The sequence below is a fragment of the Malaya genurostris genome, chromosome 3, assembly GCF_030247185.1.
Source record: "Malaya genurostris strain Urasoe2022 chromosome 3, Malgen_1.1, whole genome shotgun sequence".
In the NCBI taxonomy this organism is placed as follows: domain Eukaryota; kingdom Metazoa; phylum Arthropoda; class Insecta; order Diptera; family Culicidae; genus Malaya; species Malaya genurostris.
The window spans coordinates 244,700,172-244,725,644 of NC_080572.1; the positions used below are offsets into that span (position 1 = coordinate 244,700,172).

The window sequence follows — 25,473 nt, forward strand, 5'->3', positions numbered from 1 at the left end:
TTTTGATAAATATCTGTAATAACATGGAATATCTGAAACGGTTATTAGAAATTCCTTTTAAAGTTTCTAATAATTCTGTTTCAAAAGATTTCTCAGTCGATTGCCTGCTTACAGATTACAGAACATGCAATGGTTAGCCAGGTAACCAATAAGCATTAAGATAGGTCATAAAATAGTCTCTTAAAGTCACAGGAAATTCTTCTAAATGCGTTTGCAAAAATTTAGAAATATGTGTAAGCTTTTGCCGAAATTCGGCTAGACAACTGTCACTTAATTTTCGCTTGATACTACGTAATTATTTCCTGGTGAAATATTAATTGGCTCAGTAATTCATAAATTTCACTTCGTTGCTTTTGACGAACAAGTGACGGTTATTCCGAACAGACAGTAAACTTTTTTGCTGACAATTTCGGTAATAATTGACCATTGCCAAATTTAAGATTGCCGAGACTCCTCAATTTTATTTTTAGCCGAGATGATTACCGAGTACTCGGCAGTGGAAATTTCGGCATTTGTTTTGCCGAGGTTCAACGAAAAAAAATTAGTGCGTATTCGCGCGCGACTGAGTATGTTTCGGGTTCAAGATGCTCGGATGCACCACAAAACTCATGAACTTCCCGAGTGAACGTTTCAACAATATCCGATATTGAAGCCCCGGAGAGTCTTGATTCACAGTTTTTATTCGTGGAAACTGAGGGAATATTTTTAATGTTATCGTGAAACGAATGAAAACTTCCATAATTTTGTACTAAATGAAACTGCCTGCTACAATATAAACGAGTGAATGGGATTTAGACAAACAAGTTGTTTAATTGTAGTGACATATTGAAATCATCCGAAAGCTCTATTTAGCAGATAATGTATATAAATTAGTTATTCTATAAATTATACATTAAAAAATTTAAATTACCATCAGAGGTCAACAGACTTCACACGGGTCTGGATTGTTTACTATTTTCACTATATAACTTACCGCGAAAAATGATTAATTCAATTATTTATGTATTTACTCCAAAAATTTATCTGAGTAGTCTCTTCGCGATAGTTGATTTTTATTATTCAATTTATAATGTTTAAAAACAAGTAATAACATGGAAGAAAAAATAAGTACGGGTGGGTAATGTCAGATAAATAACTGGATGTCGTGAATACGAATAAAACTGACACGCTTCCGAATATCAGTTAGTTGGCCACTTTACGATTCTTTTGTTATTCCCTTTGGCAACCAGGCTAATTTGATGAACTTTAAATAATTTTTTGATTTCGAATTAAAAAACTTGAATTCGTGGCAGTATTCGGTTTGATTTTCTATGAGGGTAAAAATGTTACAAGCTAAAATTAAGTGTGCTGCTAAATTTTGCAAAAATCGTTTCGATAGAACGTTTACCGTTGTTCGTTTTCCTCGATTTTCTTAAAATACAAATATAAGGAATAAATGGGTGAAATTTTGTAAACTTCATTCCGGAGTATTAACAGGAAATTGTAGGGTGCACCTCAATTTTGAACATGATTTATATGTTGCTTCCGAAGTTTACGTGTTTACGAATCTGGCCCGAATTTAAGCGTTACAGAACACAACCATGAAAGGTTACTAAGAAGATCACATTTTGTTCACTTGTGATGCAGGTGTTTCTGTCACAGAAGAAATGGCACGTCCCAAAAGTCCCAAACAGTATTATCTTTCGGATAAAATGTTATCAATTTAGTATTTTCAGTTTGAATTATCATAGTCTGGGAGTTTTATTCAAATAAATCTGCCAAATAGTAGGTTTCAAATTCAGAAAAATCAACTAACGAAGACCAACTGTACTTCAACAAAGGTATCTTTGCTCTGTACTGTGTTTGGTTGACGCATGCGTTGAAGTTGGCCAATGACGCGATCGAAGTTGCCATAGTGACGACATGGATCACGAACCGATCTTGATATCTCGCTGTGTTGGTAACTGTGAACATTCCGTGGAATGAGAAAAAGTGAAAGTTGTCTCGAAGATCGTTTTCCCCGCCGGCCAACTCTCTGTGTTTGTGGTGCAGCCGCAGTAGGTTTTTATGGTATTGAGAACCCTCGTATAATAACTTCAGCCAGCGTGGAGTTCGGTTGTACCTGACATAATTTCCAGTTGTATTTAGAGATACTGGTAACCTACACTGAAGCAGTTTCGTTCAGCTCGTTCATTGCTTCAGTTCGGCCAAGTTCTGTCAAAAACAAAGCCGGTTAACAGCAGCCTTCCACTGACAGCTTGTAACTAGCTAGTGCAAAGGTTGTTTTACGAATTGATGATTACGTGCAGCTATGCTCGTACATAATGATGAGTGAATCCGTTTGCAGTCGCGAATTACGGTTGCACAACTATAGTTTATCGTATGCGATGAAACAGACAAAACTGTTTTTGTACTGATGCACCATTCAATAGTAGGTATAAGAAATAAAACATATTCTGTATAGTTTAATCTGTTATCCCACAATAACTTAGCCATTGTTGTTTACCTTCCGTCTCTGTTTCCGGCGGAGACCTTGGCGCTTGAATAAGCGGGGAACCTTCGGCAACTTCACTGGTGAAGGTTTTTTTTACCAACAGTCTGTTACTGGATCAAGTTTTTTTCCGCATTTTGAGATACTTCTCTATCATTTCATTTCACATTATTGCGCATACTGCAACTCACTGTTAAACGTTCACCAGCGTTTTAAAATAACAGTACCGAGATTGAATGATCACTGTACCGTTCTAGCCTGCAATTTTCGATCGTTTCAATGAATCACGTACGCTCTATTCGGATTGTATCTTCCAAAATAGATGTCAGTAATTGGCCGTTTTTTTCGGATTTCTTTTAAACTCGGTCAATTAGGGTAACAGAGGTATTTTGGCCCACTTTAGGATTGATTTTATTTTGGCCCACTTTGTACAAATATCCACCAAATGTTGTGATATCTTTGAAAAACCCTTCCGCACAAAGTAATTTAATATGATAGGCATCAAATTGATGCAACATGGGTTACTTAACATGGATAAAATCCGATAAAATCGATAAAGTTTGTTAGGTGGGCCAAAATATATGAAGTGGCCAAAATACCTCTGTTACCCTATACCGCAATTGTAAAACAATCAGCTCAAGCGCTCTACACAAAGAGAAACGATCAGTCGAACCAATCTCAAATCGTTTTAACTGTTCTTCTGATTTTCGGGTTTGATTTCACCGTATTAGCCGGTTTAAGTAAGTCCATTCTAATGTTTAGGAAAAAAAATCTGATTGGAAATTAAGAAATTATTTGGAATAAATATTATGAAAGCCTAATTTTTTTAACAACTTGATTCGTTGTTTTGAGCCATTTTAATTTTTCTGCGTGTATGAAGCAGGGAATTCGGAAGTAAGCCGGTCAATGTCGTTTTCTGCGTGAGCACGAAAGAGCTTCTTCGTATGGGTGAACGAATCAAAAACAAAAGGGTTCATATGTTTATTTCGGTCTTTTTAATGCGGTCTTGTTAGCGGATTACCTTAAATTCGGAATTTTAAAAACATTTACTAGAAGAAGATAAGAAATAGTAATTAATCGTTTATGGTTTTAATATCCCAAGTAATCAAAAGTTCCACAATTACTGAAAACATCCACTTTCTTTCTGCTGTTCAATGCATAAAACTCTGGTCTTACAAGACAGTGGTCGTATGTTCGAGTCCCGACCAGGAAGGATTCTTAGGCTGTGAACCATTTCGCGGTTAATTTTAACTTTTGGTTAAAATCTGACACTCGAGTGGTTAATTTGATGTTGTCAAAAATAACCCTGCTCGAGAGCATGGTTATTTTTGACAGATCGGTAGTTATTTTCCAACACTGAAAAAAATCTCGCAATGAAAATTCTAATACTAATTCTTTAGTTGAAATTATTTCCAGTGGAAAATAAACCCAAATAACTTTCCGTCTATCAAATTTTGAAATGGGCCACAGTTTTAGTCAAATTTAACTACTCGACACCAAATAACCACTCAAGTGTCAGATTTTAACCAAAAGTTAAAATTAACCGTGAAATGGTTCACAGCCTTAGTGTCGGTAGGATCGTAGTACTAGCCATGCAATGATGCTGTGCGAAGTCTGTTGAAATAGAAAGGAACAATTCCACTGAAGGAATGCAATGCCAAGACTTTGCTTTGCTTTACATTGTGTTAACTGCCTTGTTTCCTGCATGTTTCAATGCATGTTTCTGATAGAAACCGAGGAATCCTCTGCATTTCCACATGCATCACGGGAAGGGGTTGTTTGTTAGTATGTTATACTGCTAAAATTCGATTATTATACTAAAATACGAAATTTCTTTCGAAACTCGTAAAACTTCGGAAAGCCGGCTGTTGGGAGATTCGATATCAATTCATACCATTCATATCCCGGGTAGGCGGTTCAATGCATAGGACGCTGGTCTTACAAGCCAGCTGTCGTCTGTTCGAGCACCGACCTGGAAGGGTTCTTAGTGTCAGTAGGATCCATAGTACTAGCCATGCAATTATTCTGTACACTAATAATCGGCTGCGAAGTCTGTTGAAACAGAAGGCCAAAATTTTACCACAGGAATGTAATGCCAAGACTTTGCTTTCATACAATTCATCGTTTCCTTGTTTTTTCAATAGTCTTCCGTAATATTGGCAAGGTATCACTTGATTGTCATCAATTGAACAACAACGCCTTACGCGATACGAAGTAATGTCGAAGTTCACTCCCTAACCAAAACAATAAAATACTAAATGGATCATCTTCGTGGTCTAAACTGTATTTACATACGTCCTAGTTAAACACTGTCTCAAAAAAATCTCCACGGTTACAAACTTCAAGCGCGCGTTTCAAACTTAGCGTTTAACCCGAAGAAAAACAGATCACGGAACGACCGAAATTAGCTATGCGCGTAATTCGTATTACTGTTTTTGAATTAGTTGAATTTAACAACAAAATTTCCAAAATAGCTATAAAATTAGTTAAAATTGAGAATTTACTTTGCTGAAAAAAACTCTTTTTTTGAGAGAATGTGTTTAGTTGGCGAATATTCTGGACACAAACCAGCAATATTTCAATCCAACACGAAATTCTCATTCACAACTAATTTTGTTATTAAAATCAGAAAATTTGTTTCTATTTACCTATCACCATCATCACTGAAGGACAGCACAAAGAAAACAAAAATGAAATTGGTTTTTATTAACAAGTTTATTAGCCAAAAACTGCTTGCAAATTGTTTTGATGTTTTTCGCATGTGTTACGATGTATCCATATATAAATTTCTAAACCGATATGAAAAAATGACGTAAACTGTTAGTGGAAAGTGTATTTATTCAAAATTTGTGCGCATTTGAAGCGATTGTGCGTAATAATGTTTTTACGCGGAACAGGGAAGCGAGTTTCGAATGTTGCTCTCTAATTGTACATGTCAAATTATGTTTTTTGTATCTTCCAACCTTCTGGGCTACGCCGTTCAGTGTACTACTTGTATTCGGTTTTTGTTTTCCGAGTGCTCAAAGCTTTCAGTAAGAGAGTCAATTTCGCGAAGTCGAATGAAGAAAACAGCAATTGAGAAGAAAAATTTTCAAAAAGAAGTTTATGTTTCGCTTATGTCTTTTTCTCCAATACAACATCGTATTTATACCTGCCAATATAGAAAATATAATCGCGACTGAAATTTTTTTCGGTTGTAGTATGCCATCTAGTGGCTAGTAGTTATTACGGTGTTAACGTTTTTTCGGTGACAGAGCGCCATACAGCTGCAAATTTCAGAAACCAATTCAACCATCTATGTTGGTTGAAAACAACGTTTTATTTCTCTAATTCAACTAAAAAATTAGTTGAATGGATATGAAGCGTGCCTTAGCTAAGAAATGACAGCACGTTTAATTGGTGAATTCAACTAAAATAAATAGCCAAATATTTTATTATTATTAAGGGAATTAGAATTAAAAAATCTAAATTAGCAAAAGTAAGATTTTTTTAGTTGTCTCAAAAAATAACTAACTAAAATCAGAAAATCAACTATTTTTTTCGCCTAAATGCTGATTTCGGTCTTTCCGTGATCAAACGTCCCCCGAATAATCAACGGAGTATAGCCTAGCCCGATTTTTAGCAAGGAGAAACATAATAAAATAGTAAATAAGAAAAAATGTGAAATATTTCTAAGGAACGATCTCACCAGTATCCTGCTTCTCCTATTCGTATTGCTGTGAACAATGCGAGATGACACACCACTACTAAATAAAATAAAATAATCACTCGCAGATTAGCTTGCTGCAGACCAATTTTAGATTTTCAGCAGACCCGTAGATTTTCACACATTCCATATAAATCTGATAACACCCACAATGATATGCATATGACGCTTCGATCGGTTGACGTTGTTTAAATTTTGTGCGGTAAATTAGCATCGGTTGACGTCGTTTAAGTTTGAGGTGAACTCGCAGCTTCCGTCGCTTGAACATTTTTTTGTTTCGCGAATCAGCAACATTGAATAAATAACACTTTTCACGAATCAACACTTGCCACAGCTGCACTATAACTTAAAATAACTGTTTCAATCAATCACTGTTTGGAGGGCATTACTTAGGAACTCCCAGTGATGCCAACTGTCAATTCCCTAAAATTAACGATCAATTCAATAATCATTAGATTGACCCAAATGATAAGGCATTTTTCGTTATCTTTTCTTTTGTCTTTTTTTAGCAATTTCAAAAATGGGTAGGAATGCTATGTGATTAATAAATAACGAAGATGATACTTTAGTATCTGTTCCAAAATAAGAAATCTCTAAAACATTCCGATTCACACATTTTATACAATAAGATTGCAAGTTCGGATATCGCGGGATTGAATTGACGAAGTCGTACGTTTCTGTTTCAAGTTTTTCATGGCAAAGAAAAGATATTTTCCAGTTCTGATGAATGATTCAAGCACGTTTTATAATTTGCTTAGCAGGTTAAAAACATATAGGTCTCAATTGAACGACTGAATGCAAAAGTCGGATAAGTGCAACTTAGTTTGGAAACCCCGTTTTTACCGACTGTCGCTATCTATAACTGGATCCATGACTACACCATTTCATGGGTGCCCCATTTATTTGACCGATATAATTATACACTTATTCGCGAAATTTGAGCAACGTCTAGTGAATCCGAGAGCTAATAAATATTATCATGTTGATTTACTCACCGCGCAGTGTCGAAAGTTTTCATGCTGCGTTCATAAGAGAGCCTCATTCTTTCTTTACAACATACCCGCAGTGATTGCGAAATTACTGAAACTGGGAAGTGTTGTCTGAGAAATGCACGAGTAATAGCTCTTTTAATCTTTAAATCAGGCAACGATATTTTCTCTTTATTTTATCAGTTCGCTTTCACATCTCATCCACGTCAGTCGATAAAACAAAACCGCTTACGTTCGGGACGGAAGAAACTAAGTACTGTGTTGTGTGAACCAAACGAACAAAAGCTACCGCCGCTACGAAAGAATACAATTATTGTTCACTTCAGACAGTGCAAAATTCGACCTTCGGTAGGAGAACTTGAAGGTTTGCTTAAGGAGCAAATGCATCTTGACAATAAACGTGTGCATTTACTTCAATGCAATGAGACAAATAATGTGCAATTCAATTCGCAAAAGACAATAACAATGTGCACTATGTGGAGCACGAAAACATTAAGTACAATATTCCAGTATATATGGAAGATAGTGCTATAGAAGTGCGTGTGCATGATCTTCCCTCAAGCCTCATCGATCCTTATATTCGCATAACTATGTCCCAATGGCTAGAGCGCTGCACTGGATGATTTCTAAGATTTGGGAGGAGGAGATTCGACCGCAGGAATGGATGGATGAAGTGGTATATCCCATTTACAAAAAGGGCGATAAGCTAGATTGTTGCAATTACCGCGCAATCACATTGCTGGACGCCACCTACAAGGTACTCTCCCAAATCCTTTGCCGTCGTCTATCGTTAATAGCTAAGGAATTCGTAGAGCCGCAGCAGGAATCAGTCGTCTATCGTTAATAGCTAAGGAATTCGTAGAGCCGCAGCAAGCGGGATTTACTAGAGCCCACGCCACTACGGATCACATATTCGCGATAAGACAAGTACTCCAGAAGTGTCGTGAATCCAACGTACCCACGCAACACCTATTCATTGACTTCAATGCGGCATACGACACAATCGATCGAGAACAGCTATGGCAGATAATGCACGAATACGGTTTCCCGGATAAACTGACGCGACTGGTCAAAGCAACGATGGATAGAGTGATGTGCTACGTCCGAGTATCTGGGACGCTCTCGAGTCCCTTCGAATCTCGGAGAGGGCAACGGACTCTCTTGTATCTTGTTCAATATTGCCTTAGAAGGAGTGATTAGAAGAGTGAGAATCGACACGAGTGGCACGATCTTCCGAAAGTCCGTACAACTTTTTGGCTTCGCTGACGATATTGATATTGTGACACGTAACCTTGAGAAGATGACGGAAACCTACATCGGACTGAAAGCTGAAGCTAGGCGTATCGGACTGGCCATAAATGCGTCAAAAACAAAATACATGAGAGGAAGAGGCTCTAGAGAAGAAACACTATGCCTCCCACTATGAATATTGATAGACGGTGACGATATCGAGGTGGTTGACAATTTCGTGTATTTGGGCTCACTGGTGACCGCCGATATTGACACCAGCAGAGAAATTCAGATACGTATTTTGGCAGGGAATCGTACGTACTTTGGACTCAGAAAAACCCTTCGATCAAGAAAAGTACGCCACCGCATGAAATTGACCATCAAAACGCTCATTAGACCGGTTGTTCTCTATGGCCACGAGACCTGGACTATGTTGGCTGAGGACCAACGCGCCCTCAGTGTTTTCGAAAGGTACCATCTATGGCGGAGTTCAGATGGAAGACGGAACGTGGAGACGGCGTACGAATCACGAATTGCAACAGCTGCTAGAAGAACCACCAATCGTACGGACAGCTAAAATCGGACGTCTACGATGGGCTGAGCATGTCATAAGGATGTCGGACGACAGCCCAGTGAAAATGGTTCTTGAATCTAATCCGACTGGTACAAGAAGAAGAGGAGCGCAGCGAGTAAGGTGGATCCCTCAAGTGGAGGGTGATCTCAGAAGCATCCGTGCCTTGAGATGCTGGCGACGAGCGGCCATGGACCGAGTTATGTGGAGACGTATGCTTGATACAGCAAAGGACACCCCGGGACTATAGCTGTTAGGTGCGGTAAGGTAGAATTTTTTTTTTATTGAAAAAGGGCCACTTATTAAGTGCGAAAGAGCCGAATAAAAGAAACTTTATACAAAACCACAAATGCAAATGAGATTGGTATGTTTCCATTAGGAAACGCCAGCATTAAACACGATTCAGACGATCAATCAGTTTCGGTCGACGTCAAGTTTAGTTTAAAAAATCTTTAGCCGAATATTACTTACGTACCCGACGTCAGAATGTTCCGAGAGCTTGACGATGTGTCCCTTCATATGAATTGCCTACAATTAATGTTGTTCCGTAACCGTTCCATGCCATAGTCGCCTGATGCCACGTGTGAATCGTTCTTACATATTGTTTTGTTTACATCAGTAAATATATTGGCTACCCATTTTTCACTAGGGTCACCGTTCATTTTGCACCGGGCAAAAAAAATCTCAATGTATTTGACAATGATAGCGCCATCTGTGTTTCAGTCACAGGACTTGAATGAGTGATGTGTTGAAACCACATCCAACCTGTACCCGGTTAGAAATAAAAAACTTGTACTCGTACCCGGGCTGAACTTCAGTGGCGTACCGTGGAAATTTGGTGGCCGGAACAAAATAAGCGATTTGCCGCCCTCATCGTTGGTTTTGTGAGTAAACAAAAAGCTCCATCTCCGGAAAGATGACTTGGGCGAGCAAAAAAAAAAGGTCCCAAGGATTAGTTTGCCGCCTCCCTAAAAACGTTGTGCCCCAATCGCTTAGCGGTTCAAATTGAATTGTTAGGCGGAGATGGCGGTTCAATTTGAACTGCTTTAAGCACTGGTGAGCCGAAGGGGAAACGCGAAGAAATTGAAACGAAATATGTATGTATTTTACGTAAAATCCAAAAATCCCTAAATGCTCAAAGAATTGCTGGATCAACCGGCTTGTGATCTGAGAGTTGTATATAATTCAACAAAGCTCGACAAGATCTTCAAATCTTCAGATTATAATCCTCAAATTATAATCAAAGAGATATTTTGCCCCACTTGCTTTGTAGTCCAGACTTAACGCCATCCGACTGCAACATGCTTCGATAGATTGCTGTACGCTCTTACCGAAATACACTTCAGATATTGACTCGATTCGTTTTTGTGCTTAAGGGACGAGAAAATTTTGTTGATCCGAAATACATTATTTTGTTCGAAAATTGGGGAAAAGTTATAGTTTTCGATGGATAATAAATAAATTTCACAATTAAGCATCAATAAAAAGGAAGACACTGGGAGTAGCTCCCAGTGTATCGATCACTATGGATAAAAATTATGATGATAATTGTTAATATTGAAAACAAAAATGACACAAATGCTTCATTCCGTGGTTCGTTCTCAGTGAGAGATTTAATGTGAGAAACGAGTGGTGTATGATCGTTTGTAAACATCAGGTTCTAAGTGTATGATATGCAACATTGATTGCCAAGCTCTTTTCATGGGCTTGTCACTTAGTGTTTAACTAATTCACTTAACGATTTATCGTTGTTTTGTGGCACATTAATTTTACGATTAAATTTACGCATTGCATTTATAGATCAATCAACTCATAATCGTTTATTAATAATAAAATAATTCTACTCAAGATTTACAATGGCTCTTAAATTGAACAGTGCCCTAGATTGACTCGTGGGTACCAAAAGCAGACTCTACGTACGAGAAACAACATTTCAATACTTTTCCTTGCCCACGGCAGTCTTATTTTTGCTTCTCTCGAGACTATACTTCCTCCATTTTGGTTCTTGCTGGGCCGCTAATTTCTTTAATCGCAAATCAACCGAACCAGCGATGTGTGCTTGAGTTTACTCGGCAAACCCAACCACCGTTCTCTTCGGTGAGTCTCACCGTCGTTTTTTGTGTTTGTATACATAGTAATCAACCTTAAACAGCCTTAAGTCATCCGGCGTGTATTACAAACATCCGAACCGCACTAGGAGGCACACCGCACCGCACCGCTCATTCATCCGGCTTTACCTGTATCGGAAGAAGGTGGATTTTCGAGCCTGGCCAAGTTCGCGAAATGTTCCGCGTGATCGTGTATAAGGAAGCAAATTTGGGCAATAATTGATACTTACCGTTGGACGTTCGTGAGTGCTGGCAACAATTGAAGCAGTAGTCAGTGCAGTGGAGTTTGGTGCAGTTTAGTATTATCTCGGCAAGTTTACGATACTAGTGTGACTTGCATGCCACAGGCCACCCCCTGCACGCTTGGCACGCTGAAGTGAATGCTGCAAAAATATACACTTGTTCGTATGCATTCGACTAGAAAAAAAAGTGCATAGTACCTCGTAGCGTAGTTTGGGGTTCGGTTTTCATCAAACTGTTTTATGGTGGTGCCGAGAATAGTACCTATTTGTTGCTGCCTTTCGTGTTAAGTTACTTCTTACGGAGTGTTTTGGTTTTTTTGCTGTATTGCGGCATCGGCACGGCGCCCGCACAGCTCGATAGGCGTCTGTTGAAATTGAGCTCAAGTTAGTTAGTTAGTCGATCGTGACGGTTTGCCAAGAATAGTTGCCTGTTTGGTGTGATTTAGAACTTCAAACTGTGATAATCCAACCGAAATGAATAAATTTGTGATAACTGTAAGTATGGCGGATTGAATTTATTTAAGGGGTTTATGGAAAAAAACGACACTCAATTTTCTTTATTTATATCTGAACGAACTGTATCTGTTGCAGTCGCAACGTTGTTTGAAATTAATGTGCGCAGGTGTAGTTGAATGATTGTCGAACCCGCATCATGCAAATTTGTTGTCCAACCGTTTACTCAACTTGTGCTTGACCAACTTGGAATGAGATTCTGTCATTGAGAGCAGTGTTACGCTTCTGTTGTAGTTGTTTTTGGGAAGGGGGTAGTTCAGTCCTGTTTTTGATCGTTCTCAGAAATCTCAAATATGATTCAAATAATCAGTTAAACCTAGATTCGATCGAGCAGACGAGCTACGAAGTGGTTCTCGCTTCACTAGTTAAACCGGTTGGACACGAAACTCGGTGTAATTATTCGTTGTTAACTCGAGATTTTGTATTAAAATAGATTTTTTTTTCTATCAAGCTAATTAATCAAATGTGTTCGAATAAAAGGATTTGAAAATTACTAATTTGATCGGCATGGTTTCTGAAAACGAGTTCTTTAGTATGATGTGCAGTGTTTGGAAAATCATGATCAGAAAAAGATAATTTCATTATCACTCGTGAAAAATCAGTTCAAGAGATGTTTTTAAAAAACTCAGTGACTGGGAAAACCACCTCCGAGATTCTCATTCATGAAACAAGTTAGTCAGTGTGTCAGTGTAACTTGATGGCGAATTTTCACCCACAGAAATACCGCTAAAGAGATAATCGAAAGAGAGAAGAGTCTCCGATGATATTTCGATGCTGAATTTCCATTACGCTTCAGTTCGACACGAAGTGATTAGTGTAAGATGTAATTTTTATATTTTCGTCAATAAAAAATTCTCTACTGAACAAATTCGCTACTGAACCACAACTGAGAAATAATAACTGCGATATATTCGATGCACTTACCCAAGTAGCAATCCGCAACTAGTTCTGATACGACAAAGTCCAAACTATGTCGCAACAAGAGCACGAATAAGTTTTTTATGTTATACTGGTTAAAACATGGTGGCAGCGATGTTTCATCATAACATAACTAGTTACGAAATAGTTATTCAGGTTTCCAACATCTTTCCAGGATAACATCTTTGTGTCATCTTGAATTTAATAAAATTTATAAGCTATCGTTACTTAATCCAAACATATCTTTAATCACAACAATGCTTCTAGCTACTAGTTGAAAATAAGTTTATTTGACTTCAATAGTAGCAACCCGTAGCTAGTTTTGATACCACTTAACCCAACTGTGTTGCAACAAAAGCACGAACTTTTTTTTATGTTATACTGGTTAAAACAAGGTGACAGCAGTGTTTCTTTATAACGTAAACATTGAACTAACTATCATTCGTAAGTTATCGTTACTTGATTCTAACATATCTTTAATCACAGTTAAGCTTTTAGCTACTAGTTGAAAAAAGGTTTATTTTCCGTAGCGAAACCATTATAAATACGTTAACGTATATGTGAATCGTTACTGTGAATTGATATAGCAATAACATAGATATTATAAGATTATAACATATAATTTCTTCATTGGTTCAGATAGTTATCGGTAGGTTTTCCCAACGTTATGATAACGAAAATGCAAACAAAAAAACTTTTGTTGGATTGAATATGGCGAACACAATATGGAGTCTCAAGAAGTGTATGAAACATAAATAAAACCAGGATATTACTTTTTTCAAAACTACTTTTGCGAAAATAATGAAAGGCAGAATAGTCATTTTTGTTCTATGCACTGTCATAAACACGAAGAAAATAATATAGGGATTGAACATCGATTGTGATAATATTATAATTCTCATGATATATGAATTTAAAATGATGAGAAATAACTCTACTTGGAATAATTTTGAGCATTTTGAACATAGGGTTATTTTGTTGTTTATTTTTTATATCTTTATAAACAGATTTTGATTGAAGGCGCATAAAAAAACAGTTAAATAAAATTGAATTCCACTCGACAGTTTTAAAATCGTTGAGAAATATGTACCTTGTATCAAGTTTGTGATTCAAAGTACTCTTTTGCTTTTTCATTAATGATAGAAAAGTATTCTGGATTAATTCAACGTTTATAATGTCGATGGTGACTAGGTTTGAACTAGTTTACTTGAAAACGAGTTATTTTCAAGTTATGAAAAGATAAGTTATTTCAGTATGGCATTACAACGTAACGACAACTTATTTTTAGCCAAATTAACAACTAGTAGAAACTGCGCTTTTTGAGTCATGCAAGTTGTTAGATGTTAGTAACAATCACTCAAATATCTGGTTGCAAACTAGTCACAAACAAGCTAGCGTAACTAAAATTGTTACTTGGGTATGGTGGTCAATATGAACAACAATATTTTTCCACATTCCAAATAGTAATTATAGCGACTAAAAGCTACTTTAATTCCAGCTGGTTGATTACAATGCATTATTTAGATTGAACCGAATAAAATGCTGTTTAGCATGAATTTTATTTACAGAAATAACAGGAGCGCAGCTTGTCAGCATGTCTCGAACACACAGTAGGCGAAGCGTTTGAAGGGCGGGTTTAAAATACTAACTGGTGTAATACTAACCTGCGCTCCTGTTACTTCTGCGTATGATATTCAAACTAAATTATCTAAATTTTTATTAAACGAACTAATATAAAACGTTTTTTATCTCAATGCAGTCTCTCTTCCCCACTTATTAATCTTCCCAGCTTTTTGTGTATATGAATTATGGGTTGCGTTTGAATTACGATGAAGAGTGCTATGTGATAAAATATAAACATTTCTAGAAGGTTTTCAGATTTTTTTGAACATTGTACTAGTGCTAGAATTTTAAGCAATTTTTGCTGTTGAGTTATTAATGGAGTTGGAATTATTTACTGTAAAACAGAGATGTCTATCTCCTCTGTGTGACGAAGAGCAAGCAAAATTTCTCCCCTCGCACTGACAACTTCAACGAGAGCTCTTCTCTTTCACATTTATACACCACTGTTGTGTAAAGTGTACACGCATCATGAGTGCGTTTGTTTATTTCCTTTTACCTCTTCCACTGAATCGCACCAAAGCATTAGCTAATAAATTCTCTGAGGTGGATGCAGATACTTTCACAGAGGTGTACACGCCGGTGAGCACTCTGCTGTATGGTTTTTGTAGATGAAGCGTGGACACGCAAAATCAGCAAAATAAAACAATTTATCGTAAAATTTTCGGTTTTCCTTGCAAATTTTTCATAGCAAGGCCAGATCTACTCTCTATTAATTGAAGTTCACAGAAGTGTTCGCTCACCATCACGCGCCAGTGGTCACTTGGGTGTATTTAGACGAGAGCGCGTGTGAGCGATTCATGCGAAGAGAATGTGTTTCACTCGCGCCAGCTGCTTTAACCACAAGCACACACTCAAATGCTGTCTATTCGACACTGAGAAGAAGTGCGCTTTCCTCTTTGTGCGGTGCTTCGTTTTTTCATCCTCGGTGTGGCAAAAATCTGACTCTAGCGTGTATCTCTCTGGTGAAATGCCATCTCTGCTGTAAAATGAATAACATATTAGTTCTTGTCTTTTTTATTCACTTGAACCGAAAAATGGAACTATTTGTATTATATATTATATTCCAGTAATAATACTCCGATATGAATGAAACGAATTTTTAGAAAAAGGGCGGATGTATCTTTGCATGCACGTTCTTCGAATAATTCTAGCTTAAAACCTGTAAACTATGCACAAATGATGTTGTAGGAAATCTGTTGGGTACGCTTGAATTTTTATACGTTTATGCACTGAAAAAGAAAGTGGAATACCGTTCCAAGGATTCTTTAAATGAACCGGACAAATAAGGCTTGAAAAAACGCATTCTGTTTTCGTCTTTCTCATATAGAAAGGATATGTAATCACTGTGAAAACCGACCTTTTGAACAGAGGCCCGATGGGTCATGTATCATTCGAATCAATTCGTCGAGATCGCAAAATGTCTGTGTGTTTGTACTTGTGTATGTGACAAATAATGTCACTCAACTTTCTCAGAGATGGCTGAACTGATTTTCACAAACTCAGATTTAAATGAAAGGTCTTACGGTTTCATATAAAGTTCCTGGATTTCTATTGGATTCGACTTCCGGTTCCGGAATTAAAAAGAATGAAAAACTACGCACTCAATTTTCGTGAAAATTTCTTAACCGATTTTCACAAGCTAAGAAGCAAATAAAAGTTCATAAAATTCATTAAAAATAGCCTGAGAAGTCAATCCGGATCCGACTTCTGGTTCCGCTTTAACATCGCTCTAGGTGAAACATTTTCAATTTCATGAGTATTTTTTCACAAATGATGGCGAAGCAGGGTGCAAATTTTTGTAAAACTTACTGGTAAATATATCTCTTTGGCAGATCTTGTTAGTTAGAGGATATATAAACCTACTTTGGGACTAACAGGCCTCGATTTCCGATTCCGAGAGTACCAACAATAGTGAAGAAAAGGGGGGGGTGAAGGTAAATTGATTTTCTCAAATCTTGATGCAAAATAAAGCTCTCATTACCTTAGAAGATACTGTACAATTTCATTCAGATTCGACTTCTGGTTCCGAAATTATAGGGCGATGAGTTTCAAAATATTCAAATCGTCATTGCGGTACGGAAGATGAAAACATCACCGGTTTTGATCCGTTCGCAGCATGCTTTGTTCAATTTCGCATAGCATGCATGATTGCCAAATTTAAATCTATATTTTTCAGGTGAAAAATATGTAGAACTTGGGAAAAATATGTAAAACTTGTACCACCTTATTAGCATTATCACAAAACCATGATAACGATTCTGTGCTCTAAAAGTATACTTATTGCTTTTCTTATATAGAAAGTTTATGCAATCACTTGAAATGTTGACTAGAAAAAATGGGACCGGAGGGCTAAGTGCTCTATACCATTCGACACAGTTCATGATGCTGAGCAATATCTGTGTGTGAGTATGTGTCAAATAATACCACTCATTTTTCTCATAGATGACTTAACCGATTTTCACAAATTTAGGCTCATATAAAAAATCTCATAGTCCCATAGGTTGCTTTTGCAAAATAAAGATAAATTCTTATCAGAATCTTCTAGTAGTATTTTTGAAAATATAAGTAATATGAGAAAGACATAATTACACCACTAGGTGGATTAAAAAGGGTTTCTTTTTTTTCGAGAGCGTAATGGTCGAGCACTTGACAGCCCAAGTAACAATTTTTGTTACGCTAGCTTGTTTGTGACTAGTTTGCAACCAGAAATTTAAGCGATTGTTACTAATATCTAACCACTTGCGTGACTCAAAAAGCGCAGTTTCTACTAGTTTCTAAGTCGACTAAAAATAAGTTGTCGTTACGTTGCAATGCCATACTGGAATAACTTATTTTTCTATAACTTGAAAATAACTTGTTTTCATGTAAACTAGTTGAAACTTAGTCACCATCGACATTATAAACATTGAATGAATAAAGAGAACTTTTCTATCAGCAATAAAGAGGCAGTAGAGTACTTGAAATCACAAACTTGATACAAGGTACAAATTTCACAACGATTTTAAAACTGTCGAGCGTAATTGAATTTTAATTAACTGTTTTTTTTATGCGCCTTCAATCAAAATCTGTTTATGAAGATATGAAAAATAAACAACGAAATAACCTTATGTTCAGAATGCTCAAAATTGATCCTAGTAGAATGATTTCTCATTATTTTAAATTTTTAATTTAAATTTCATGAGATTTATAATATTATTACAATCGATGTTCAAACCCTTCATTATTTTCTTCATGTTTATGATAGCGCATAGAACAAAAATCACTATTCTGCCTTTCATTATTTTCGCCAAAAAGTAGTTTTGGAAAAAGTTATATCCTAGTTTTATTTAAGTTTCATACACTTTTTGCGACTCCATAGTGTGATCGCCATATTCAAGCCAACAAAAGTTTTTCAGGTTGCATTTTCGTTATTATTACATTGGGAAACCCTACCGATAGCTATCTGAGTCAATTAAGAAATTGTATGTTTTAATTTTATAATAACTATGTTATTGCTATATCAATTCACAGTAACGATTTACATAGTAGCTTACGTATTTATGATGGTTTGGCAACGGAAAATAAACCTTTTTTCAACCTGTTAGAATCAAGTAACGATAACTTACAAACGATAGTTAGTTCAATGTTTATGTTATAAAGAAACACTGCGGTCACCTTGTTTTAACCAGTATAACATAAAAAACATGTTCGTGCTCTTGTTGCAACATAGTTGGGCTAAGTGGTATCAGAACTAGTTACGGGTTGCTAATATTGGAGTCAAATAAACTTATTTTTCACTAGTAGCTAGAAGCTTAATTGTTATTAAAGATATGTTTGGACTAAGTAACGATAGCTTATAAATTATAATTAATTCAATATGACAAAAAGATGTGGTGATTCGAAACTTAAATAACCATTTCGTAACTAGTTATGTTATGAAGAAATATTGCTGTCATCTTGTTTTAACTAGTATAACATAAAAAAACATATTCATGCTCTTGTTACAACATGGTTTGGACTTAGCCGTATCTGGACTAGTTGCGGATTGGGAGGATTCACTTTAAACTCGGCGAAGCTCACTTCACACAATTCAGCGTAGCTCAACAATTGTCGTTGTAGAAAACCTGTATCTTCGGGGCTTCTAATAAAATAATAGATCTTAACGTCATCTGCAAACGATAGACGATGGCTCTCTAGAGAAAAGTTGACGTCGTTGAAGTACAGTAAAAATATTAATGAGATGGTTACCCTGACGAATTTCGGACGAAGCGATAAATTTATTGAAAACGTGATTGTCGATTTTCACTGCTAAACGACGATCTTCGAATTCATGTCTAAATATCTCGAGAGCAGTTACTTTTAGGAGAAAGATCACTATGATCAAATTGATTGCTTTTGATTAGCTGAATCATACTATTTAAATGGCAAATTTTTTATCAAAACAGTGGGACGAAAATATGAAATAATCAAATATCACCAATGATAAAAATCGTGCTTGATAATTATAATCACTCGATAAGAGTATGGGTAAAATCTCATCCAGTTCAATATCACTACAGTGACAATCTCACACATGATAATGAAATAACAATTATTCGAAATCATTCTCACGATTATCATCCATGCAGCGATTTTAATTAAAACGGGATGATATTCTTAGAAGCGAGAGAGGTATTGAAAACCAATATCAACCAAATCTTAATAAACTATAGAGTAATTCCAGAAATGATTAGCAGGTCATCAGAATTCATTTCATCCGATTCGGATGCAACTTTGCATATGTTTTCAGTATGAGGAACGGAAACTGTAGCTGTACAAAATTGGTGTCTAAGAAGAAAACGTAGGAAACCGATCGGACGTTCAAAAAATATACATTGTAAAAAACATTGAATACTTTTGTAAAAATTAGAAAACCAATCGAAAAACTAAAATTACAAAAAAACTTCTCTCCAATATTTCTTTAAATAATTTTATTCTAAGCCTCAACTTAAAGCCCACATTTTGGTTCAAACTTAAAGCCCACATTTTGGTTCAAACTTAAAGCCCACATTTTGGTTTAGATACTGGTCATATTTAAAACCAGCTCAAGCGGGCTCTACGTCTTAACAAAGACTTAAACACAAATCGTTGGGAAATTGTTTTAGCTGTAACTTCGTCATTTTTCGATTCACACTAACCAAATTTGCACCAAAATGAGGGGTTTAGGTTAAGGTTTGAAATAAAATTATTTGAGAAATAAAGAAACGTTTCTTTTAATTTTAGTTTTTTGATTGGTTTTCTAATTTTTCGAAAAGTATTCGATTTTTTACCTTTTTTATAAATATAAAAAATAGATATAGCTCAAACTTTAGAAAAATTTTCCGAGGCCCGGAGGGCCGAATGACATATACCAATCGATTCAGCTCGACGAACTGAGCAAATGTCCGTTTGTGTGTTGTCAACTAAGTGGTCGAGATCTCAGAGATGGTTGGACCGATTTTAATCAAACTAGTCGCAAAAGAAAGGTCTCCCCGTCACCCTAAACGCTATTGAATGGTTTTGAGATCGAATGTTTACTTTTTGAGTTATAAGAATTTGTATGTTGAAATTTTCAGCCTTATTCCAGTAGTAAGAGTTTTGAGCGCTGCATGACAAAGCAATGCTTGGGAGCAACGTGAAACACGATTTTTTATAATGTAACATACAATTGTTTTTGAATGCCAAAAAATGTGTACAGCATCTTTTTTCATGACTTTTTGCCTCGGACCGATTTTAGCATGATTCATTTTTGGCAACATAATCGTTCAAATATGACATGTAAACAATAATGTAAATATGACAAGCTGATGGCAGAATTCACATTTCCATAATTATATTTATTTCAACTACTCACAGCAATAAATGCTGGAAGAACAAAACACCCATATACCATTCGAATCAGTTCGTCGAGATCAGCAAATGCGTGTGTGACAAATAATTTCACTCAATTTTTTTCGGAGATGACTCAACCGTTTTCTCCAAACTCAGATTCATATGAAAAGTCGTATACACCCAAACAAGGTTCCTGAATTACGTTTGGATCCGACTTCTGATAGCGGAACCACAGGATGATATTTGAAACGAAATTAAAATAATGCAACTCATTTTTCTCGTAGATGGCTGAACCAACCTAAGATTCAAATGAAATCTAAGAATGCTTTTCAGTCAAATCTAACTTCCGGTTTAGAGGATACAGGGTGATTAGTATAAAAAATGTCCATTTTACATAAATTAATCAGGTTTATCAGGTTGGCTGATTTGGATAGTGGATTACTAAATAAATTTATTTCAGTTTAAGCGGTATTCAGTTTTCGATTCGGGAGGTACCCTAAAATTTAATTCGCACTACAATTTCTCAAAGATGTCTACACACTCAGGTGAATTTAACTGATTTCGGCTACACCGATTTTAGAACTCCGGTTCCTGTATCGAATTGTTTCTCAAAGCTCAATCATTTTCTCAAAAAGGTCAAATCGAACTTCAAAAACAAAAATTTAAACTAAAAGACTTATGGTCCCATACAAAATTGATGAATTTTATCCGATTCTGGAATTACAGGATGAAGAGTTTTTAAAATTTTTACAGATATAGAAGTTGTAAATTGTTTGGCGTATTAATTTATGGCCATACGAATCATTTTTGGTTATGCTAGTTCCTGAATACCGGATCTGGGAGAACCGTAAATAATGGCGAAAAACTCTAAAGTGGAAGTTACTTCAACATCTCATGGAATGTTCAATCGATTGTCACACGCTTAGAATATATTAAATTTGATCCGATTTACGATTGAAATCTCAAATTGCCGCTTAAAACGACGGTCATTAAAATAATGTCATGAGCACTAAAACACCGAAGAATATCCATGCAAAAAACACATGCGGATTGATAAAAAAGGTATCATCTAACTGCTAGGTGGATTAATCACGTTTGTTACAATGTATATTCTTTTAAGAGTGCCAAATAGATTTCCTATACCTTTTTCTTGGATACCATTTTTGTGCAATTTGCAGTTTCCGAGTTATCATGATTTGAAGAAAATGCATGGAAAAATACATACGCCTTTTTGTTAAAAATCAGTCTTGAGTGAAATCGGTTGCTCCATCTGTGAAAAACATGTGGTTTGCCATTCTGAAAACGTGTGCCAACCATTCTAAAAATACCCATATTGTATGGATTTTGAAGAATTTATATGAATCGAAAGCCGCCATTTTGGATTTCGAAATAACCCTCCATTCGTTATACCCATTCAGCGCCTCGAGACTGGTGTATCTTTTAGTTCGGACTTTGCTCTCCAAAATGGCCCAAAGAGAATAATCCATTGGATTCGCATCTGGTGAATTCGAGAGCCATTGTGTGGACGTGATGAAGTTCGGAACGTTGTTTTTCAGCCATTCTTGGTTCACTCGAGCTTTGTGAGACGGTGCCGAGTCCTGCTGAAACGTCCATGGTCTGCCACCGAGATGTTTGTCTGCCCACGGCTTCAAAGCAACCTCCAGAATACTTTCCCGATAATATGTCGCATTTACCTTCACGCCAGGTTCGATGAAAACGATTGGAGAGCGCCCATCTGCGGTTACAGCGTCCCAAACCATTATCTGTTGCGGGTGCTGCCTCCTGGTGGCCAATCGATGACTCAAATTCTCGTATGAACGGTCGGTCAAGTAAACCCTATCGTTTTGAGAGTTTACGACTTGCTCAATTGGAAAAATTTTCTCGTCAGAAAATACAATGTTTGGAAATTGACCGCTTTCGGCCAAACGAAGAAACTCCTTCGCTCTCTTAAGTCATCAAGTCAAGGCAAAAGGTGGTCATATCGAGCAAAAGTGAATTGATTCTGAATTTTGTATTATTTTTACACATTTTGTACTTTGAATTAAGTAAAAGTAATTTTCCAAACTGAATTTATGGCCTTTTTAATTGGTTACACTTCGAGTGCCGGACCCTGTACTTAATGTTTTCTCAAAGTTGTTAAAATAGATTTGTAAATAAGCAATAATATTATGCAAATGGTTTCTTGGGTGTGTTTCCTTCTGAGAGGGACGTTTCTAGCATCTACAAAGTAGCTTAATGGCACAGCAATTTTACGGATTGGAGATGCGCGTAAGATTTCAAACCGATTTTTGCGCAATAACTGGTCAAATAAAATTTATTATTGATGCTATGGATTTCTCAGTTTTCTCCCTCGACCAATGTCTCAATCGTAAACATTTTTCATATCAGAGTATAATTCCAAGGTTATACTAATCCAGTAGTTTTGTCGATCCGAATGAATGATGACTGTCGTTTATCGCTTGTCTTTTCACATTCACAGATCAGTGTCATCCTAGTCCTAAGTAGCATTTCGATGCCACCGGTTGAAGCGACGGTCGTTCGGTTTTTCAGTGAACTTCTGCAGAACAACATAGCCGGTATTCCACTGATCCACAAAACCGAGGAGTTCGATTTCGATCCGGAGATCAGCAAAAAGCGACGTGAGCTTTACTATGAGGTAGGTCTCTACTATACTTTGTTTCATTTTAGTATCATATCTTATGAACAGAATTAGTATTTTAATGGATTGTGTAAATCTTACTTGATTCTTTTTCTATCGTTTACGGCCTTCCCAATGACGTTTGTGTGCTCAACCGCTGGAAGTTTGACGGCTTTCGTGAGGTTTTAAGTAAATTCTCGTGTTTAATAATTTTGCGTGTGCTATTTACTCGCATCACAAGCGTTTGATTTGCACCGCGAATGGTTGTGAATTTTTTTTGAAGGTTGAATCGGTTTACCGTGGTAATGTGTTTGTGTTTACACAATTCGAAAATATATTTGAAATAATGTGTCGCATTTAGTTCGAGGATGGAAATTTATCGAATAATTTATGAACATATTTATTATGTACGAAAGCTGTAAGTGTGAAAGATGGAAATTAAATTTCGTAGAAACGAAACTTTTGCTAATTTACTTTGAGGTGATTTTGGCGCAAAAAACAGCTAATTTCCATTTTCGTCAATGTATCGAAGTACGCAAAAGATACATATGTAACTCTCTCGCGCCCAAGTTCAATGAGCTCGTTTGACCTTACGCGTCAGGTGCACGGATACATTTTGGTTCAGTTTTTGTTCGATGCCCGTTTATGATCTTCTGCATCGAATCGGTTCGGTTGGTTTTGTTTTCGTTTCTGCTATCTACAGTCGTATTTTAACGCACGGCAAGGTCTCGGCCAACCGGTTTCTCGTTTCTCTCATCACCGGTAAATTAACACATTCCGTTGAACTAATTTTCGGCCGTTTTTATACCGCTTCCTGACCCAATATTCCTTGAGCTAAATTAGAAAATGTAAACTTCCTGTACCGTTTAATCACATGCCATTTTTTTGTCAATCAATAAAAATCTGTTAATCGTTTTCAGCAACACGGTTACCGAGGCGAGAAGGCCATCGAGCGAGTTGGACTGGGAATCGATGGTAAGCACAGAGAACGGCTAGAACATCAGAAACAACGAGACGAAGGACACCTGAACGGATTGAATAACTTGCAGCCGTAGGAATTTAGGTTGCCCACCATTTCTACCTGACATTGAACTTGTTGTGGACGAGATGTTGTGAGACTGATTGAAAGTGCAATATAATTTTGTCTCATAGTCACTATTTATACCGGCAAGGTTAAATGGAATCCTCTTGGTATAGTAGTCTACTAGTACGTATTGTTAATTAATTTGTTAAATTATTCATGAGTGTACATAAGGTTAATGAAAGTATTTTATAAAGAGAAACCAAATATAAAATATTTGAATTTTTACTTTTTTGTATATCACTACCGGGTAAAATTTGTTGAGCTATATGCTTTAAAATGAAAGCGGGTGGGTAATGTCAAAGACTTAACTGGATGACAAACTATTTGGATCCGTTTACAAATATAAAAAAAGTCTGCTTTACAACTACAAGGCAATTGAAGATTGCATCGATTTTTGTCGGAATTTGCTTATAATATTATGTGACATTACATCTAATAGTTCTATATTTGTGAGTCTGTGTAACTCATTTGTACTAGACCAGAGAGGACGCTTCAAAATCATTTTCAGAATTTTATTCTGAATCCTTTGAAGCGTTTTCTTCCTGGTGGAACAACAACTCGACCAAATTGGTACTGCATAAAGCATGGCTGGTCTGAAAATTTGTTTATAAATTAATAATTTGATTTTTAGACAGAGCTTAGAATTTCTGTTTATAAGAGGATATAAACATTCAAAATATTTATTACACTTTGCCTGGATTCCTTCGATGTGATCCTTCAAAGTGAGTTTTTTTGTCATTCGTTAAACCTAAGTATTTTGCAGACCATGTCAATTCCAAGCCGATGGCTTATGAGGAAAGATAATTAATTGCGTTTTTGCTGCATTTGGTTTAATTTTCCTGAAAATATTTAAACTTCTTTGTAGGCGACTGCAGATCACTCTTAGATTTCTACCTGTGGCTAACAGACTTGTGTCGTCACAGAATAGCGATTTCTGACAACCAACGGGTAGATTTGGAAGACCAGAAGTGAAAATATTATACAAGATTGGAGCTACGCTCGAACCCTGCGGAACTCATTTATATGAGACATCATTCTGAGCAAGATATTTTTTTCAAAAAGATAGAAGAAAGTAAGCTAATTGGTCGATAACTTGATGTTTCTGCCGGGTTTTTATCAGGTTTGAGGATAGGAATTACTTTAGCGTTCTTCCAACTTTTTGGGAAGTAAGCTAATGAAAAACACTTGTTGAAAATTTTAACCAGGAGTCTCAGGGCAACATCGGGAAGATTTTTAATAAGAATATTAAAAATTCCATCATTACCAGGAGCCTTCATGTTTTTAAGTTTCCTAATAATTGATTTAATTTCGTCAAAATTCGTCTCAATAATGTCATCTTGTGATAACACTTGGATTGAAATATGATTATATTTCAGTTAGACTTCATTTTCAATAGGACTCACAATGTTCAAATTAAAATTGTGCACACTCTCGAACTGCTGAGCAAGTTTTTGAGCTTTTTCGCCATTTGTAAGAAGTATTTGATTTCCTTCTTTGAGAGCAGGAATTGGTTTCTGAGGTTTTTTAAGAACCCTAGAAAGTTTCCAGAAAG

General features: G+C 36.4%; 1 protein-coding gene and 1 long non-coding RNA gene across 3 annotated transcripts; one reads left to right on the top strand and one right to left on the bottom strand.

Annotated features, from left to right (window-relative positions):
- Window positions 1–10,782: 10,782 nt before the first annotated feature.
- On the bottom strand, window positions 10,783–11,638 carry LOC131435776 (uncharacterized). Its single transcript, XR_009230541.1, has 3 exons — window positions 11,515–11,638; window positions 11,305–11,457; window positions 10,783–11,203 (listed from the first exon to the last, which is right to left on the bottom strand). It is a non-coding gene; the product is annotated as an uncharacterized LOC131435776 (long non-coding RNA).
- Window positions 11,639–11,649: 11 nt separating this feature from the next.
- On the top strand, window positions 11,650–24,132 carry LOC131435773 (uncharacterized). 2 transcript variants are annotated; one of them, XM_058603967.1, is made up of 3 exons: window positions 11,650–11,811; window positions 22,679–22,855; window positions 23,758–24,132. In XM_058603967.1, exons 1-3 carry the CDS (start codon window positions 11,791–11,793, stop codon window positions 23,890–23,892), a joined length of 333 nt encoding a protein of 110 aa, XP_058459950.1. In that variant the 5' UTR covers window positions 11,650–11,790; the 3' UTR covers window positions 23,893–24,132. The 2 variants fall into 2 exon arrangements, with proteins under 2 accessions (XP_058459950.1, XP_058459949.1); XM_058603966.1 differs by lacking the exon at window positions 11,650–11,811 and adding an exon at window positions 11,914–12,645.
- The last annotated feature ends 1,341 nt before the right edge of the window (window positions 24,133–25,473 follow it).

What these genes read in the sequence shown, in the direction of transcription:
- LOC131435773 (XM_058603966.1), top strand. Translation starts at nt 12,601, where the DNA reads ATGCTGAATTTCCATTACGCTTCAGTTCGACACGAAGTGATTAGT. An exon ending in TTCGACACGAAGTGATTAGT is followed by an intron (nt 12,646 to 22,678) that starts GTAAGATGTAAT and finishes TCACATTCACAG; the next exon opens with ATCAGTGTCATCCTAGTCCT. An exon ending in GACGTGAGCTTTACTATGAG is followed by an intron (nt 22,856 to 23,757) that starts GTAGGTCTCTAC and finishes AATCGTTTTCAG; the next exon opens with CAACACGGTTACCGAGGCGA.